This window comes from Vigna unguiculata, chromosome 1 (assembly GCF_004118075.2).
Source record: "Vigna unguiculata cultivar IT97K-499-35 chromosome 1, ASM411807v1, whole genome shotgun sequence".
In the NCBI taxonomy this organism is placed as follows: domain Eukaryota; kingdom Viridiplantae; phylum Streptophyta; class Magnoliopsida; order Fabales; family Fabaceae; genus Vigna; species Vigna unguiculata.
The window spans coordinates 40007280-40027377 of NC_040279.1; the positions used below are offsets into that span (position 1 = coordinate 40007280).

At 31.2% G+C, this 20098-nt stretch overlaps 3 protein-coding genes across 5 annotated transcripts; all 3 read left to right on the plus strand.

Moving 5' to 3' along the window:
* The first annotated feature begins 310 nt into the window (after nucleotides 1–310).
* LOC114183500 (phosphoinositide phospholipase C 6-like) lies at nucleotides 311–3932 on the plus strand. Of its 2 annotated transcripts, none has more exons than XM_028070540.1 (10): nucleotides 311–415; nucleotides 514–885; nucleotides 1347–1549; nucleotides 1675–1810; nucleotides 1907–2149; nucleotides 2281–2501; nucleotides 2589–2706; nucleotides 2949–3101; nucleotides 3182–3268; nucleotides 3428–3932. In XM_028070540.1, the coding sequence occupies exons 1-10, from the start codon at nucleotides 380–382 to the stop codon at nucleotides 3731–3733; spliced, it is 1875 nt and encodes a 624-aa protein (XP_027926341.1). In that variant the 5' UTR covers nucleotides 311–379; the 3' UTR covers nucleotides 3734–3932. The 2 variants fall into 2 exon arrangements, with proteins under 2 accessions (XP_027926341.1, XP_027926349.1); XM_028070548.1 differs by having other exon boundaries at nucleotides 312–415; nucleotides 2284–2501; nucleotides 3428–3733.
* Nucleotides 3933–7947: 4015 nt separating this feature from the next.
* LOC114194893 (phosphoinositide phospholipase C 6-like) lies at nucleotides 7948–14741 on the plus strand. 2 transcript variants are annotated; one of them, XM_028085306.1, is made up of 9 exons: nucleotides 7948–8393; nucleotides 11773–11969; nucleotides 12096–12231; nucleotides 12328–12531; nucleotides 12929–13086; nucleotides 13192–13309; nucleotides 13596–13748; nucleotides 13825–13911; nucleotides 14102–14329. In XM_028085306.1, the coding sequence occupies exons 1-9, from the start codon at nucleotides 8091–8093 to the stop codon at nucleotides 14111–14113; spliced, it is 1368 nt and encodes a 455-aa protein (XP_027941107.1). In that variant the 5' UTR covers nucleotides 7948–8090; the 3' UTR covers nucleotides 14114–14329. The 2 variants fall into 2 exon arrangements, with proteins under 2 accessions (XP_027941107.1, XP_027941104.1); XM_028085303.1 differs by having other exon boundaries at nucleotides 7949–8393; nucleotides 14194–14741.
* A 1673-nt stretch (nucleotides 14742–16414) lies between these two features.
* On the plus strand, nucleotides 16415–19138 carry LOC114173765 (phosphoinositide phospholipase C 2-like). The gene is made up of 9 exons (XM_028058356.1): nucleotides 16415–16729; nucleotides 16828–17024; nucleotides 17135–17270; nucleotides 17351–17584; nucleotides 17685–17914; nucleotides 18110–18227; nucleotides 18394–18546; nucleotides 18648–18734; nucleotides 18845–19138. Exons 1-9 carry the CDS (start codon nucleotides 16415–16417, stop codon nucleotides 19136–19138), a joined length of 1764 nt encoding a protein of 587 aa, XP_027914157.1.
* Nucleotides 19139–20098: the final 960 nt, after the last annotated feature.

Below are 20098 nucleotides of genomic sequence, written 5' to 3' on the forward strand. Positions count from 1 at the left end.
ATGTGAACATTGAACAAACTGTGAATGTGAACATGGAACATAGCCCACCTAACCAGAAGTCAGCAGTAGTACTGTCCTAGTTTTAGTACAAACGTAGACATAAGACATGTTACTTTTACTGTTCATCAACTTGAATTAAAATAACCTTTCCAACCACATTCATTAAGTACATTTTATATTCGGGTCTATGCATTAACTTTATTTTAATGGTTAACCTCATGGAAGAAGATAAATAAATAATTTTGGTGTGTGAACATTAAATTTACTTACTTTGTTTTCTTGGACTTTGATCCGATGCATAAATGTATAATTATTCAACTGTGCAGAACCAGCCTGCACAATAAAACAGTAAGGTACAGAAAACAAAGGATTTTAACCAATGAAACCAGAGAAAAACAGAGGCTCTTTTACCAAGGTGACCCCATTTGTCCTACTCTTGGACTGCACATTTTTGTTTAGTTACACGTGTTTGTTTTCTCACAGTTCCATTGATATATATATTTCTGTTGGCAGAGAAGGGTGAAAATGAAAATTGAATCATTCAAGATCAAGATGTTAAATTTCCTGACCAAAAAGGATAAAGCTTGCAGGGAAGAACATCCTATGGACCTGAAGGAAGTCTTTTCGAAGTTTGCGGAAGGAGGGAGCCAAATGAACAAGGATCAGCTTCTTCGGTTCATTGAGGAGCAGCAGGGAGATAGTATCAGCGCAGAAGAGGATTTGGATAAAATAGTTGAGGATTTTTTTGTAGCACGGAGTTGTAGTTCTAGCTCTAAAACCAGATCTGCAAAATTTCCTGATGTGTACAGTAAAGAAGGGTTAACTCTCAATGACTTCGTGGATTTTCTCCTTCTGCATGATTTCAATGCTGCCTTGAATGATAAGGTTTGCTTTCTCTGACTGTTTTAGGACTCACAAACTGAAGCAGATAGTTTCTTGAAGATGCCAACAGTCTGTTTCCTGGTTTATTAATTATTTGCACAATGCTAAACTCTACCTTGTTTTGTCTTGCTTTGTTTATTTTCGGGTTTCTACGTATCTTCATTTACATGTCATAGATCGACAAGTGGACACAATTTACAGAATTTTGCTATATATAACTTGATGTATTGCAGAAAATTGTCTGGTCACGGGATAGTGTGTGGAGCGCAGAGATTTTGCTGCACACAGAAACGTGTGCTTATCCAAAAACATTCTTAAATCATAGAAGTTTATAGCAACATATGTTCTTTGTTTTATGTGCTCTCTTTTATTGTGATTATCAGTAGTTTGCATTGGACTTTCTAAATGGGTTTCTAAATTTTAACCTTTCCTGACAATTAATAAGAAATCATATATGTTTCCAGGTACATCATGATATGAATGCTCCCATGTCACATTATTTTATGTATACGGGACACAATTCCTATCTGACTGGGAATCAAATTACTAGTGAGAGCAGTGACGCGCCAATTATCGAGGCTTTGAAACAAGGTGTACGAGTAATTGAACTAGATTTATGGCCATCTAAATCTGCAACTAAAGATGGCATTAAAGTGGTTCATGGAAGGTACTAGCTGGTTATTACAACCATATCTAGTGAGAGTTCTTAGTAGAGGAAAAAAAAAGAATAAGTAGTTCGTCTTATAGAGTTGGATGATTGTTTTCTTACACATATATTTTTTCTCAATGCAGGACTTTTACCAGTCCAGTTGCCGTACGCAAATGTCTACAATCCATAAAGGAATATGCATTCTATAAATCAGATTACCCGGTAATTCTTACTTTGGAAGACCACCTAAAACCAAAACATCAGGATAAATTTGCAGAAGTAAGCACTCATTGTCATTTACTCTCTAAATAAGAAAATAAAAACTAGGGATCTAAACCATTTTGTATTGCTTTTTATTTTTCTCTATTCATGCAGATGGCATTTGAAATATTTGGAGAGATGCTTTATTGTCCCCCAACAGAGCCTTTGACAGAATTCCCCTCACCAGAATCATTAAAGAAACAGATAATTATATCAACCAAACCGCCAAAGGAATATCAGCAATCTGATAGTATCAGCAAAAGCAAAGCTGGGCCAAATGGATGTGAAAACCCTGAAGAACAATTTTTGGAACTGAAATTGTCAGATTCAGTGTCTAAAATGATAACTGGGGACAAGGTCAGAGAAAAATACTTCTTTCATCACTTTTAAACAAGGTGTAAAAGTAGAGAAAATAAAATTATATATGCTAAACCAAAGGAGAAATTTCAATTGTTAGTCCTTTGAATTCACGTTTTCTCTTTTGACAGCAGAATGCAAGTGGTGCAGATCGGGAAAATATAAACACAACCAATAGCATTCTAAACAAACAAGTTGTATTGCGATACAAACACTTGATCACAATCCATGGTGGGAAATCAAAAGGTTCCATCAAGGATCAACTAAAAGATGATACTAAAGTTAAACGGCTGAGTTTGAGTGAGAAGAAACTAAAAAGTGCTTCTGAGTCTCATGGAGCCGACCTTATTAGGTACCTATCAAACTTATTTGAGCGTTAACAGTAGCTGAACCATGGTACACTTACGCACGATTTGATAGAAATTGTTATCCTTTCCAGGTTCACACAGAAAAATATCCTCAGGGTTTATCCAAAAGGAGAACGTGTCAAATCCTCAAATTTCAGGCCACATTTAGGGTGGATGTATGGAGCTCAGATGGTTGCATTCAATATGCAGGTTGGAAATTCATGACAGATCAATAAAGCAAAGTCTCAGATAAAATGGTGTATCAACACATTTTAATTTTTATGTCATGGTGTCAGTGCAATATAATATGCATGTTGAAGTCTTATAGTGTGATTGTTATAGAAAATGTGTCAAGAAGTATTCTTGGGTTAAAAGCAGAGTCTTTATCCAAATATACCAGAATATCGGGAATATAAACCTTTCCGGCATTAACACTTGTTGTCTTATGACAGGGGCATGGAAAATCACTCCGGTTGATGCAGGGAATGTTCAGAGCAAATGGAGGGTGTGGCTATGTTAAAAAACCTGAATTTATAATCCGAACACTTCCAAATGACGAGGTGTTTGATCCTAAAAAACCACTGCCGGTGAAGCAGATCTTAAGAGTAAGCACATCCCTATTCACTTTGCTAAAAGGAAATTGAGTTGTTTCATAACATCTGCACATTTTCATATTCAACAACAGGTAAAAGTCTACAAAGGAGATGGTTGGCGTTTAGATTTCAGTCCAACACACTTCGATCGATTCTCTCCACCAGACTTTTACACAAAGGTAAGTTGCACAATTATCTCATAGATTTGGAGCAATATTGTTGCAAACTCAGGTGAACCTAATACATGAGTAATATATTTATCTCTTGAAAATTGAAAATTGATGATGACTACTGTTACCCAGAAGAAAGTGTGAGTGTTTGAAGAAATTGTTGAACAGGTGTGCATTGTTGGAGTGCCAGCTGATTGTGTGAAGAAGAGAACGGTTGCAAAGATGGATACATGGTATCCTGTTTGGGATGAAGAGTTTAAATTCGACTTGAGGGTCCCTGAGCTTGCTTTACTTCGGATAGAAGTGAAGGACGAAGATAAGGGAAAAGATGACTTTGCAGGACAAACTTGTTTGCCAGTAACAGAGCTAAGGCAGGGATTCCGGTCAGTCCCTCTGTTTGATCCCAAGGGAAAGAAACTGAAATCTGTCAAACTTCTAATGCGCTTCAAGATTGAAACTATAAATAACTTGTAGGTATCACTCTTTTAAATATTTTGTATTGTTGTAAAACACAATCCACGGAAACCAAGCTAGAATCAGTGACATCACATGGTTCGTGTTTGTAGTTTATACAGTTAAATGAATTATAGCATGTCGCTAACTTAATTTTAGCTTTAGCTGCTGTTCATCAAATATTCAATCTCGTCAAAATAAACCAGCCCTTTTGACTATATTTTCAACCCTTGTGTTGCATGAATTTGTTTAAAGTGATTCTTTTTTTAATATAATTAAAGTTAAATAAATTTTTAATCTTTAAACTTTATTGTGGATTTCTAAACTTCAAAAATTAATATATATAGTCTTCATAAACCCAACACGGTTAAATTATTTGACGTGTCAAGTTAGTTCCTGATTGAGGTTTAAACTGTCGTATCATTTGATATTATTCAACTCAAATGTTGTAATATAAAGATCTTTAATAAGTAAATTTATTAAGTTAAATTGATTATATTTATTATTTTTAAAGTTTAAAAACAAAAACATATCATATATTCTACTATCAAATTTATGAACTAAAAATATTTTTAATCCTTATAATTATATATTTTATATTTTTTAAATTGAAATTTCATTGAATATTGTATATCATATATAATATCATGTAGTTCAGTTTTTAAAAAAAAAATAAAAAAAAAGTATTGGATAAATAGATAAAAAAATCTATTTTGAAGTTGAAGTTTAAATTATGTTATTGGGTTGTTATAATCAATATAATAATTGCTTAAAAACTATATTTACAACTATAGTGCGTAATTATTATATTAATAAAAAATATATATTTTTATTATGGTTGAAAAAACAAAATATTTTATTTTTGAAATCGATGAATTAAAAGTTTTAAGCTAAATTATTTTTATTTAGTTTAAAACTATTATAATCTCACTCGTGGATGTATATATTTTTATATTATAGTTTCAACTAAATATATACTTTTTTCCCCAAATACTAACGGTTTATTATGCTTTTATAGTGTTCATGATTAAAATCTCACAAAGAATGATTGTGTGTGTACTCAAGTTTTGTGGCGTAATATATTAGAAGCTGTAATTGTTTCAATAAATATTACTGATTAAATTAATTATCTGTTAATGATAATTTTGATTGAATAAAATCAAGTTATTCAAATCTCCTTTATAGGACTTTATTATAAAGACTTATAGATACGATACAAAAGTATTCTTTTATTAAACATTATAATTGTAGAGAAAATTGTAAACTTTTTTTTGAATTATACATATTTTTTTCCAAGAGTTCAAGTGTCTTTTAAATATAAAAAGTGAAGTTATTTTTAAAAAATATATATCTTCATATATTTCAAATATAATATATTAAAAATTTAAATAATACATATTAAGACATAGACATTTAAAAATATTTCTCCTGCTACCAAGTGTATACATTTATAAAGTTACTCTAACTCTAAGCATTAACTATAATAAACAATTTGTTCAATATTAATAAATTTAAGTTGTTTACAGATTAAAGATTATTAAGAATATAAATATCCGTTGAATTTAGTAAACATAAGAAAGTTAAGTGATATTTAAAGAAAAACATAACGCAAACTTTATTAGAAGTGTTATAATATCTTAGATGGTTAACTTATAATTTATTAGTGTTAAATCTTCCTATTATAAATCTTTAAAAAAATTTAAACTAAAAAGTTAGACAATTAAGATCTTGACAAGTGACTTTATTAAAATATAAGACGCATAAGAAAATCATCTAAAAAAATAGATATGCTTAGTTTATATATTTTGAGAAAGCAAATTATTATAGCATTGTAATATTTGTATTTAGTTTGCATAGACTTTAAACGTTTATATTAACAGTGGTTTATTATTTATAAACTAACTTATAACTCACAATTATTATGAATAAATAATATAAATAAAAATAAAAATATATATTTTTAATTTTTTATATTAAGAGATGATTCTATTGGTTTATAAAATAATTAAATTTTGAAACTTCAGAATTGAATGGTGTAATAAATTGTATTGATGTGTACAAATTGATTATTTGTGAATGTTGAATATTATTAAAGCAAATAAGTGGTAAGTAAGAACTTAAATTTCTATGGTGATGTTAATTGAGGATTAAATTTAAAGATATAGACGACCGTTCAAGTCTCTTTTGTTGATTAAATAAATTGAAACTTCAAGATTTGATTCTACCATCTAATTTCCTTGTTTGATTCTGTGTTCTTGAGTTGTAATCTTTATATTTATTAGTACGTAACTGATTTTTTTACTTTTAATCTAGAATAAAATGTATATATAAATCATTTTAGGTGCTTGTTGTAAAAGGTTCAGTGAGAAAGAGGATTTTAATGAATTTAAAATACTTTTAACGTATTAAAATGTTGTTTCAATGTGCTTGAAACAAATACAAGAGCCTTTTTATGAATTAAAAAAACATTTTAATTAATTAATTTCACTTAAGCCTTTTAATTTATTATATGTTTTAATGTTGTTTCAACTTGTTTGAAATAAAAAGAAGAGCATTTTGATTAGTTAAAAGAACATGTTAATTAAATAATTTCACTTAAGCCTTTTAATTTACTATATATTTTAATCTACAAACTTTAATTTATTAAAACCAGCAAAGACAACTCTTTTAATTATTTGAATGAATTAAAATCGTATTTGTTTTTAATCTTGAATTTGTGTTAGAAAGAAAACTCCATGTCATTAAATTGTAATTAGTCCTCTGAACCATAAGCTTTTGCTGGGACCGCATCTAGTTCCTATATTTCACCAAAAACGACTGAAAAGCATTTCTCATCAACCTTCATTAAAATTTCTGACTACGACATGGCTCCTAGGCAATCAAACATCATGCGTTGCATAATTCCAACCTAAAATGTTAGATAACAATAAATGTTTGAAATAGGATAAAAACTATTGTTTGGATGAAAGAAATGGGATGGAAATAATTACAAAGAAAATAGAGAACAAATAAGTTAAACAGATAAATTTTGTGAATATTTAATCGTTTGATAATGTATAAATAAATAAAAGATAGACAAAAAAATATTGTAATAGTAAAGTAGTTTGGTTATTTTATTAAAAAACAAAAAGAGAGACAAAAATACGAATAGAATAAATGAGATTTCTCATTCCTAATATATATTTTTTTGAAAGATTTAAGTTGATCAACTAAGGTGATCTATAGATCATGTGAAATTATTTTGAAAAAGATATTTTAAGATGTCATCAAACACTTAACTATTGATTGTGTAAAATTACTTCAAATAATATCCCTAAAGATATGGTTGAACACTTAGTCACTGCCATCCGGACGTGTCGAACGATATTGTCTGATATCATTATTTGAATTGTTCATAAAATTTTATTATAATTATTTATACAATTTATGTGTTGAGTCATTCGGTCCGCTGGCCGAACAACATCTATCTTATTCATCTAATTGTCTAGATTAATATAGATATATTAACATGTTAGTAAGCAAAATTTAAAGTAATTGGACTGAGATTAGACAGATTCTAATTATGAATCCATGAAAAAAAAATTATAAATACTAATAAAAAATATGATTGATAAAACTTTTATCTTACCTCAGTTACAAGAACATTTACTTTGACCGCTAGCTAATTATTTTATTTTTGAATTCCAAATTTATGTTTAAAATTAGATCGTAGACTTGGGTGTAAAAACAATCTTTTATTACGATTTTTTATTGAACTATTTGGTAAAAGAAAAAAGGTACGGTGATTGATTTAATTCTAGATTTATCGGCCGACACTAAAACCTATATTCAACGATTCAACATGTTAAAAATTGGTAAGACCAACTAATAAAATATTTATATTTTATTGATTAGCTCAAGACCGGTTGTTAAAATTCAAACCATAATATCTAGCCTGAATTAATCAGTTACATATTTAGTAATCTTATTTTTAAATATATAAAAAATGTAAATCATTATTGAACATGTATATTAAATATTCACTTTTTTATATTCTACGTGTTGAAACATTATCCATTATTTTAAAATTATACACCAAAAGTAGAAAATTTCTTTAAAGCTTTCAAACCTTTTCATAAATTTTATGTGGCGGAGAAAAAAAATGTTTGAACAGTAATTATAATTTATTTTTGAAAATATTAAAAATAAATATTTTTCCATAAATGGCCGTGCGTGTCCTTCGTTACTGTCCTGATGTAACCTTCACACTCACACGCATTATATTACAATTCCATTAATGTGATCGCTTTGATCGCCATTTCTTTTCTGAAACACACCAAATCCAAGAACGCTCTCTCATCTATTTTATTCATGCGATTAGATTAGGTTTTTTTTAACCATGGCCACCCACAACTACAAAGTCTTCAGCTGCTTCAACAGAAAGTTCACCATCACCGAACCAAAACCACCGCCCGACGTCCAAAAAGCCTTTTCTGAATTCTCTGACGGCGCCTCCTCCATGTCCGCCGAACACCTGCTCCGGTTCCTGGCGGAGCATCAGGGCGAAGTGGACTGCACCGTTTCCGATTCCGAGCAGATCCTCCAGCAATCGAGGAAAGAGGACGGGGAAACTGGATTCGATCTCCACGACTTCTTCCATTTCCTGCAAGAGAACGATTTGAACGTCCCCTTGAAATCTCAGGTGAGTTCTTGTTACTCCTCTTTGTTTCCCAGAAAAGTTAAGTTTCCAATCCTTTTCTTTAGGATCATACATTTTTGCCCTATTCAACGTCATGATTTGATTTATTTTACTAGCCGAAATACAAAAGAACCACCAAACAAGAGAAAAAACAGATAGATTTAATTAGACTCCTTTTCTTTAGTTTTTTTTTTTTTTTATGTGTAATTTGAAAAAATATAAAGGAATTAAAATATGATCTAGATTAACTTGTGTTTGAGGGAATGTTTGTAAAATTAATTTTGAATGAAAATATTTTTTTAATTAAAATTTATTTAAAGGGAAATAGTTTATATTTCAATATTTTTAAGTTAACAAAATAAGATAATCTCTTTGGATAAATTTCTTTGATAAAAAATAAAAATATAGAATAGGTTAAATTTCTTCATAAATTAAAATTAATTTACGTACTTTGAAGATGTTAAACAATGTTTTATGAAAAAAATACATAAATCAAATAATTTAATATATATTAAAATCTCAATTTAATTTATCTCCGTCTATATATTTATTAAAAAGTTTATGCATTCAAGTCTAGTCCAATATATTTTTCACTATCGAGAACAAATATGGCATCAAAAATTGATTTTACTGGTGATTTTTTCGTACTTTCTTCTGTTTTGCATTAACAGCGCAATTCACACTTATATGAGCTAATATTTAAAAATTTGGGTCCTCTTTAAAAAATTATCAAACGATATTGGTTTATTACGTCATACTTTGAATTATTTTTGTACAATGACGCATACTGCTCTTATAGATAAGAACTGGGACCATGTAAACAAAATAATTATGAATATGTTTGGAAAAAGTTGACTATGTTGCTTTAGTACTTTTATTTAGGAAAGTGAAAACTAATGTTCGTTGGCTTTGAAATGTAATCTTAAAAATATACATTTTATCGATTGCTTAGTGACGATGACTTAACACAAAAATTAGAAGTGGAGAATCTAAATTATTTACCTCATATTAAATGTATCATGTCACATGACTCTTCAAGTGTCACCAAATTCCATAAATTTATAATAAATCTATTCAAGTGTCATAAAGTTATAATAAATATAAACACAAATAAGTAATACGACATACTTTAACATTTTATTTAATTTGAGACTTAAATCATTATCATACTATAAGAAAGAATCTTAGTGTGAGTTAAGAGAAATTTTATACATACACCACACTTCACTAGGTTTAGAGGGATAAAAAATCTCACTTCATCCACACATGATGACTTAGTTTACATGATTTAGACTATGAGATACCGAAGAGATCTTTATTATACTAGATTATTCACTTGATACATATTGATGTAATTTTGGTTAACTCAATTAATATAATCAAAAAGACAACATATCATACACTAAATCAAGCCTTATTTAAATTCATACACTGATTAATCATCATTACACAACGTTTTCAAGATAAGCCATCCAAATTCATAAAATTTTATCACGAATTTTTCTTTTGAACAAATATTATACTAAAAATCGATTTTTTTTTCCGGTTTGAATGAGAATTATTTGTTTGAGCAAAAATCATTTTAGAAACAAAGTCTTGTCTTGATTTGATTTTTGCTTTATATCGAAATCTAAGACGATTTTGTTTTAATTTTTGTTTGAGTGAAAATTCATTATTTAAATAGAAATCATATAGATCTTACACATAAATTCAATAACAACATAATACTATATCAAAGGCAATCTATTTAGTGAAATATGAATTCAATTTCATATAAATATTTCTTTATAACAATTAAAATTATAGTATATCTTTATATTCCTAACTCTTACAAAAAATTCAAGTAAACTAAAATGAAGTAAATTAACTTAACTCTTTAAAAGTAAAAATACTTCAAGCTTCTAACTCAAAAAATAATCAAAGTACCAATTAAAAATAATTTTAGAACTTAGTTGAGATGATCAAAGTTTTCAGGTACTAAAACTAGGAAAGATTGAAAAGATTCATTTTTTTACAAAAAAAAAATGAACTTTACTTCAAAAACTAATTAGACGTGTCTTCATGGTAAGATCATTGTGAAAGAAAGATAAGAATGAAAGTAAGAATTGAAGAGAGGGAACAGAAGAGTTAGAAAAAGTATCGACGACAGCGGAGAGTGTATGTGTGTTTGACAATATTAGTTCCAGCAATAAAAATGTATATCTATCTTGATGAGTATAATCTGTGTTTTGTTACTGTCCAAGTAATGGATACACTTACATAAACTCTTGTAATGTCTCAAATATTAATTATATAATTTTTTTTTTTGCAAAATAAAAATCATTACGAAAAGATATCAATAATTTAATGTTAAATCTTAGTATAGACTACCACCAGATAATAATTATACTATTGAATATTCGCAATTGATATATATATTCACGTGTTAAACGATAAGAATAAATAAAAATATAAAAAATAGCAAAAATGATTAAATGCGTGTTTTAAAAATAATTTAATTCGATAAAATTGATAATCACGTTTCCTAACATGCAATATATCACTTAAACAAAATCACAGAAAGAAAAATATATATTTGAAGCTGTGTTAAGAGATAATGTATTGAGTAATTTTAATAGATAACATACGTATCTTAATAATTTTAATAGCAAAAGGATACATTCTTCACAAGTGATCAAAGAAGACGATGAATCTATATATTTTTTTCTTAGTGAATATAATATATAATGTGTAAATCGTGTATGCATATTTCTGAAGGCTAAGTAACACTGAATGATAGGGTTTTGTTTTGTGTGCCTACTATGTAGGAGACAGTTTTATGCTGTATTTAAGTGGGTATCATGAGTCATGAATAAGATGACATAATGAACCCCAACAACAACAAGGCAGGATGGAAATTAATCGAGGAATAGATGGAAAAATAAGTAGAAAGCAGAAGAGGTGATGATTTCATTGATAAAAATTAGTATTCACACACAGTTTCCTTCTCTCCATACCCTGTTTTCAAATCCAGCAAATCCCCAGGAATATTTGGAAGAATTGTTGCATATACTGCGCACTGTCCCAATTTGTCTTAAATTGCCATCTATTGCAAGAATCTCTCATGATTTGGTTCAAACTTTAGGAATTGTGGTGTTTGATTTGTTAATTCGACAACGATAAATGAACAATCAACATGAGCAGTAAAATATGGAAGGAATCTCATTCAATAAGTATCAAGTACAAAATTAGTGGTGCATTGTGTATTTATTTATTTTGGTGAAATTAATGTTGTCTTATTCTTTTGCTACGTATATGTTTCGTCTTCCGATTTCCATGGGGAGTAATTTTGGGTTTTAATGCATATTTGCTACATGATATGAATACAACCTAACTATTCCAGGTCCATCATGATATGAATGCTCCAATATCACATTATTTCATATACACTGGGCACAATTCCTATCTGACAGGGAATCAACTGAGCAGTGACTGCAGTGATGCACCAATCATAAAGGCTTTGCAACGAGGTGTGCGAGTAATTGAACTAGATTTATGGCCAAATTCAAATAAAGATGATATCGATGTAGTTCATGGAAGGTGCAGCTGATCCTCAGTTCAATTGATTGACCTTTCAAATATTTCGATCTTTGTAGTTTTTTGAGATATTTATTGTGCAGCAATATTGTAAAACTACTTACAGAATGTTCTTTTGAATTACTGCAGGACTCTTACCACTCCTGTCTCACTCCTCCGATGTTTGAAGTCCATAAAAGAGTATGCCTTTGTTAAATCTCAGTACCCACTCGTTATAACTTTAGAAGATCACCTTACTCCAGATCTTCAAGCTAAAGTTGCAAAGGTAGGACTCCTTTTTATTCCCCTCCCCAAAAGCATCTACTTCACATCCCTATTTTATTAGGTGTTGAATGCTGATTTTCCATCTTCTTATACGTAGATGGCCACCCAAGTGTTCGGAGAATTGCTTCATTATCCTCAGACAGATTCCCTGACGGAATTCCCCTCACCAGAATCATTGAAAGGTCGAATTCTTATATCAACAAAACCTCCAAAAGAATTTCTTGAATCCAGTGAAAAGGAATCAGCTGAGGAGGTTTCCTCATTGCGAGAAAATGCTGATGAACAAAGAACTGATAATAAGGTGAGCATATTGACAAAAGTTGATTCATAGTTTTTCCCTAAATCCATAGAATTGAGATTTATGACCTTCTGATAAAAGCATCTTTAAGTAAACAGGGGAAGATAAGAAAAATTATTAAACTTTTCAAAGTTTCTTAAGAAACGTGTAGAGTCTCTCTCTACAAGGCTTCATCTTTTATTCATTTATTCAATAGTTCTGTGGGTTGATGGTTTCCATCACTTTCTACCTAAATTTTAAGTTCCCAACCACTTGAGCTATGTTATGTTATATTATATGCTCAAGTGGCATTTGATTTTTATAATTTTATAATTTTATATGCTTTGCATGTTTATGTAATCCTTTCCCTCCTAACTGAGGATGATTTGAATGCATATATGATGAAAAATCCCTTTAACAGAGTGCACCTGAGTACAAACGCTTGATTACAATCCATGCTGGGAAACCGAAGGGTGAAATACAGGATGAATTAAAAGCTGCTGGTAATGTTAGGCGCTTAAGCTTGAGTGAGCAAGCACTTGAAAAGGCTTCTGAATCTTATGGAGCTGATGTAGTCAGGTAGGTTTCTAACGGTGAAGTTTCGTAATGGCAAATGCAAATATTTATATATTCGGTAGTTTAAAACTTCCTAACTATACGACATACTTTTATACCTTTTTATAGATTCACGCACAACAATATTCTCAGAGTGTATCCAAAAGGAACACGTCTCAACTCCTCAAATTACAAACCACACATAGGGTGGACGTACGGAGCTCAGATGGTTGCGTTTAACATGCAGGTTCGAGATTAATGATCATCGTTTCCTTTTTTCAAAGGGTTATTTACTCTACAAAAATTATTATCTGTACTACACGTAGTATGCAGTATATTTATTATATGTGAACTTTAAAGCATGAAACTAATGAACCAATGTTAATTCTTTTGACAATTCTTTATTGTAAAGCAATCTTACATGCTTATGGAAATAGAATGAGCTGCGTGTGTCGATGTCAATGTACATTATTTCTATGCTTAGCCTTTAACAACGATACTGACATCTGCTGATATGGTGTTGCCTTTATTAGGGGCATGGTAAATCACTTTGGTACATGCAAGGAATGTTTAGATCAAATGGAGGGTGCGGTTATGTGAAAAAGCCTAACTTTCTAATACAAAAAGGTCCACAAGATGAGGTTTTTGATCCTAAAATAGCATTGCCAGTGAAGAAAACATTAAAGGTGAGATATTATATACAAAAGCAAAACATTTAGTTTGGTGACATGTTATGTTCTGAACATATTCCTCTGCCTGTAGGTAAAAGTCTACCTGGGGAAAGGTTGGAGCTTAGATTTCAGCCCATCAGACTTTGATAGTTACTCACCACCAGACTTTTACGTTAAGGTGAGGTTGGCAATCATGCTAATATTGCAGATTGGGAAGTACGAATATCACAATTGAAATAGTTGAACTTTCCTTGGTGTGAGGAGACATTTTACAATTGGATTTATTATTTGCTTAGTTTATATTTGTGTTAACCTCCTCTACAATTGCATTTAAGACTACTTAAGGGATTTTATATACTTCTGATCAGGCTACTTCGTAGGCCATGACTAGAATTTTGATAGAAGCGATACAAGCAAGTTTATTATCCATATCCTAAGAATTTGATCAATTCACACTCAGGTTTGTATCGTTGGAGTTCCGGCTGATATGATCAAGAAGAAAACAAGTGTAATTTCAAATAATTGGTTTCCTGTATGGAACGAAGAGTTTGATTTCCCTTTGACTGTTCCAGAGCTGGCCTTGCTCCGCATAGAAGTTCGAGAAGATGATAAGCATCAAAAGGATGACTTCGGTGGACAGACGTGTTTGCCAGTCTCAGAACTAAAATCTGGATTCCGATCTGTCCCTCTGTATGATGAAAAGGGTGACAAATATAAATCTGTGAAGCTTTTAATGCGATTTCAGTTTAGATGAATTATACCATCAGCCTTATAATAATCTGATATAATGGATATGAGGTCGTTGTAATGATAATTATCTTTATCATTAGTCGCTTACTTGCAATTGTATTTTTGGATTTACTGTGTAATGTTTTCTGCATCATCAAACAACAAACATCGTAAATGAGTGTCCTTTTACGATGCACTACTGATCTGCTTTTTTCAACATTATTATGGTTACTACAGTGGTTCCAAAGATTGGTCTATTACCAGTATGATTGCTAAAAATCCAGTTCCAACGTCTTGACAGTATTTTGCTAACTTTTATCATAGATTCTTATGATGGTTTAGAGCGGACACAGGTCATAGAACATATTTTTCTTTTTCTTTCACCAAGAAAATATCACATTACATTTTCTTTTGGAGGCATATCATCATCACATATTGTTGAGAATATATTACTTAATATCTTTTTTATTTAAATTAGTTTTTAGAAAATATTTCAGTTTTAGAGATATGTGTGAGTTTTAGAAATTTGTTATTATTTTAGATTAGGAGTGAGATATTCTAAATATTTTATACTTGATATTTGTTATATTTTGCTCTATATATAGAGTATATCAATAAAATACAAAAATATGTTCCTCCGTATAACATATCACATATATCTCTCATATATTTCATATCTCTCATATTTTCAAAAGTCCTAAAAATCCCAACACATATCTAGTATGATCGCAGTCGTAAAATTGGACTGTGAAAGTGCATCCTTTTAAGACATCATAAACGACTTTAAATGTCCATACCAAATACATACAGATTTTTTGCACGCCTAAACTCTTATGCACGTCTAACTATTGAGTTGTTACCAAATACTCCAGTAATGTCTCCATTAAAAAAAAGGAATTGCATAAAAGAAAAATACTTCAATAATGTTCATTATTTGTTAAAGAACATCAAACTTTAACCAACAATGTATGCATTATGTCGGCTCCATGTAGTTCGAATATTTTGAATCAAAATTGATTTTAAATGTGTATTCATCAAAATGAGTTCTGATGAACAAGCATTCAGAGTCTGACTCCGATGACTCCTAAATGTATTGTAATGACAAGGCAACCTCTTCATTGCAAAAAAACATAAGAAACGTAACCATCTGGAAAAAATTGTGGAAAAGTTGATCATAAATCAAACAAGAGAAAAAGTCACATGTAGAAATTTTTTAGATGCTCAAGTCATTATAAATATAAAATGTTGAAAATTTCACATTAATTATAGATAAAATGAATTTTTAGTATATAAATAGGTGTAAATTTTATTTCACAAACTTATTTATAAAATTGAGTTAGACTTATCACTTATTTTTATAATGAGAACCTATCTTAATGATATTTGGTATTTATTAAACCTACACCACCACTAAACCACCCATTAATCTCTTATACACTCTTCTGGTATCTATATATATATAAATAAGTATTATCTTGTTCACATAAAATAAATTTATCATGTAATCCTTATCAACAAATCAACATCTTTTGGTATTTTCTTTAAAAAGTGTTTTGAGGATATAATAAGATTTCATTTCATATTTTGTTTGACGTGAATAGTTGAAAATGGTGAGAGCCCACAAGGAGATGGCAGATTTGAAGAAAAGGAGGGAATTGCCAAGTGCCAAACATCTAAAAGATTGGAGGTTGGAAGTGGGTCCCTCCCATGCATTCTGACTCTGGAAACGTATCCACGACAAGACAACCTTTTCATTGCCACCTAACACAAGAAACGTATTCATTCTCCGACCAAAGTGTTATCTTCTAGACACAGCTAACACGCACACGCACCCATCTTCGTATCAACAAACTACACGCGCCGTTCGCGTTCACCCCATTAGTTATTTCTTCAAGGAGTTGGGTTGGGAGACACACACACAGAGTGAAGAAAAACAAAACATTGATTAAGGCATGTCGAAGCAGACTTACAACTTTTGCTTCTGCTTCCGCCGCCGCTTCAGGCTCCCCGTGTCGGAGGCCCCTCCGGAGATAAGGACCCTTTTCGATCATTATTCCGATGAGAATGGCGTCATGACAGCCTCTCACGTCCGCAGTTTCCTGGTTGAAGTGCAGAAGGAGGAGAGTGCCACTGAGGAGGAAGCTCAGGCCATCATCGATGGCCACAAGCATCTCAGCATCTTTCACAGAAGGGGTCTCAATCTTGAGAGTTTCTTCAACTACCTCTTCAGTCACAATAATAATCCACCTCTCTCACCTTCTCTTGGGGTAACTTTTTGGTTTCATATACACGTGCTTTCCATTTCTTCTGAATGAATAAATCATGTTCTTGTGTGATTATGTTCTTTCTGCTCTTCCATTTGCAGGTGCACCAAGATATGTCTTCACCGTTGTCTCATTACTTCATTTATACTGGTCATAATTCCTATCTAACTGGGAACCAACTTAGCAGTGACTGCAGTGACCTCCCCATCATCAATGCACTGCAGAAGGGTGTAAGGGTGATTGAACTAGATATATGGCCTAATGAATCAAAGGATGATGTGCATGTTCTTCATGGAAGGTTAATTTACTGGTTCATTTTTCTGACTTTTAAACAGGAATTTATCACAACTCCCTTGTTTCCCTAAACAGTTTCGAAGTGTCTTTCTTTGTTTTTTTTTTTCAATACAGGACATTGACATCTCCTGTGGCACTCATCAAATGTTTGAGGTCTATTAAGCAGTATGCTTTTGTCGCCTCAGAATATCCAGTTGTAATAACCTTAGAAGACCACCTTACTCCTGATCTTCAGGCCAAAGTGGCTGAGGTTAGTGACTTGGAGAAATCAAAATGCTTCTTTTTCTTATTCTTATGTTTGACACTCATCAGTCCTGTTTAACTTTTTAGATGGTTACTCAAACATTTGGAGACATACTATTTTCTCCTGGCTCTGAAAGCTTGAAGGAATTTCCTTCTCCTGAATCGCTTAAAGGGAGGATTATCATATCAACCAAACCACCTAAGGAGTACATTGAGGCAAAAGAAGTTCAGGAAAAGGGAGAGGGAAAGCCTGTGGATGATGAAGAAGCATGGGGCAAGGAAGTCCCTAGTTTGAGAGGTGGCACTATTTCTGATCACAAGGTCTGAGACTCTAAGTCAATGTTGCATAGAAATTGACACTGCATTTAATTCTGTACGGGAGGACTGGTTGATTCATATTTTAGCTTAATATCTTTTGTAGAACATCGAGGATGATGATGATCTTGACAATGAAGATGATTCTGATGAAGCAGAAAATTCACGTCAAAATGCATCAGACGAATACAGACGTTTAATTGCCATTCATGCTGGTAAGCCTAAAGGTGGATTAACGGAATGCCTCAAAGTGGATCCCGATACAGTGAGGCGTCTAAGTTTAAGTGAGCTACAACTTGAAAAGGCTGCTGAAACTCATGGAAAAGAAATCATAAGGTACTGTTTGAAACCATATTAGAAACTTCTGAGTGTTATGCTTTAGGTGACATACCTAATGGTTTTCCAATTCGTTGTGGATTGAAACATATCCGGAGCCGCTGTATTCTATTCCGCTTTGAAACAAATCCATAGCAGAATGTTTTGTTTATTTGCAAATGAAAAGAGAAGTATTATTTTCTTGGTTGTTGGCAGGTTTACTCAGCGGAATATACTGAGAGTGTATCCAAAAGGCACTCGTATTACCTCAACAAATTATAACCCATTGATCGGGTGGATGCATGGAGCCCAGATGGTTGCATTCAACATGCAGGTTTCTACTTCTTCCTCCCCCACTTGTTCTGTTTCATTTTTGCATTTGTACAATAAACTCTACAAGAATGGAAGATGATGCAGTGTGTTATTGATTAAATGATATTGAGGTGATGAAAGATGTCCACTAATCAGTTTTCATTGTGCGTGGTTCCATTCCAATGCAGGGATACGGTAGATCTCTTTGGTTGATGCAGGGAATGTTCAAAGCCAATGGAGGATGTGGTTATGTTAAAAAACCAGATTTTCTGTTAAAAACTGGACATAATAATGAGGTCTTTGATCCTAAAGCTCATTTGCCTGTGAAGAAAACTTTGAAGGTAAAAGCTCTACCGCCAGAAGAATTGAATGATGTTCCTTTCTCTGTTATGTAGTCTAAAATCTAGATCCTAATAAAGCTCATATTTTTACTCTTATTTAGGTGACTGTATATATCGGGGAAGGATGGTTTCATGATTTCAAGCACACCCACTTTGATCAATTCTCACCCCCTGATTTCTATGCAAGAGTATGATATGATAATCACTGAATCATTGTGTTACATTGATTTCATATTCATATTTTCAGTTCATTTTTGCTTCCTTGCGTGTGGTTATTATCTGACACACTGTGATGCAGGTGGGGATTGCTGGAGTCCCTTATGATACTGTTATGAAAAAAACTAAGAGCGTGGAGGATAATTGGTCTCCATCATGGAATGAGGTATTTGAGTTTCCACTTTCTGTTCCAGAATTGGCTCTGCTTCGTGTAGAAGTTCATGAGTATGACATGTCTGAGAAGGATGATTTTGGTGGCCAAACGTGTTTACCTGTGTGGGAACTAAGAAGTGGAATTCGCGCAGTTCCACTGTATTCCCGCAAAGGAGAAAAGTACCACAATGTGAAGCTTCTAATGCGCTTTGAATTCATTTGATTTTCACATCCTTCTTCCTCTGTTTTTGTACAGTCTTTAAAATGTTATAGTAAAAGTCTTTATGTAGCTGTGTAATACTGTAAATGTTGCTTACGTTGAATGATGATTTTTATTTATTTTGTCCTTAAATTGTAATACTGATAATACTGTAAATGTAATACTGAAAATATAAGGGTGTGAGTGAGAATGAGACTTAAATTGTTTGATTTTGATTCCTCCAACTAGATTATCTGTGCATCACAAGTAAGGGAAAAAAATTATAAACAACAAAGCATAAAAAAACGAAAACTTTTGGAATCATAAATATGGAAACACTAAATGGAATACTTGTATTACAGTAAATAAACAGCTATCTTAAGTCAAATATACTTTTACTGAAACAGTTTTATGTTTTTATTTTTCAAAATATATTTAAAATAATAAAGATATACATTTTCCAGTGATCAAATATGAAACCTCATTATTTAGCATAAAAATGATATATTTTTTAATTAAATTAAAATCAGAAAATATCAAAACCAAAAATACATTTCATTAAATGTTATAAATTCATCTAAGACACCTGTGTGAGGAATGTTATCACATTTTCTTGTAAAATATCAATTATAGTGGATCTATTCTTCATACTCGCAAAATTTTCTTTTATAATGATCTTCTTGACATAAATTTATCAAAAGCAGAGCTTTAATAAATTTTAATTATAAAATTGAAGTGTTAAAAATAATCGCTTTCCTCGAGTTGTTGTGAGGTTATTTTTATTTTGATTCTTTAATTGTGGTTATTTTTTGTTTTAAACACCTTATTTTCCATTGTTTAATTAGATTTGATGAACGGATCGTTTTTTATAAAACTAAAATTAAAAAAAATTACGGAGATGAAAAAATTATTTTTAAAACATAAAAGAGTACGTATTATTACTCCTACCAGAGTAAGATATAGTAGGTTTAAAAAAACCATTGC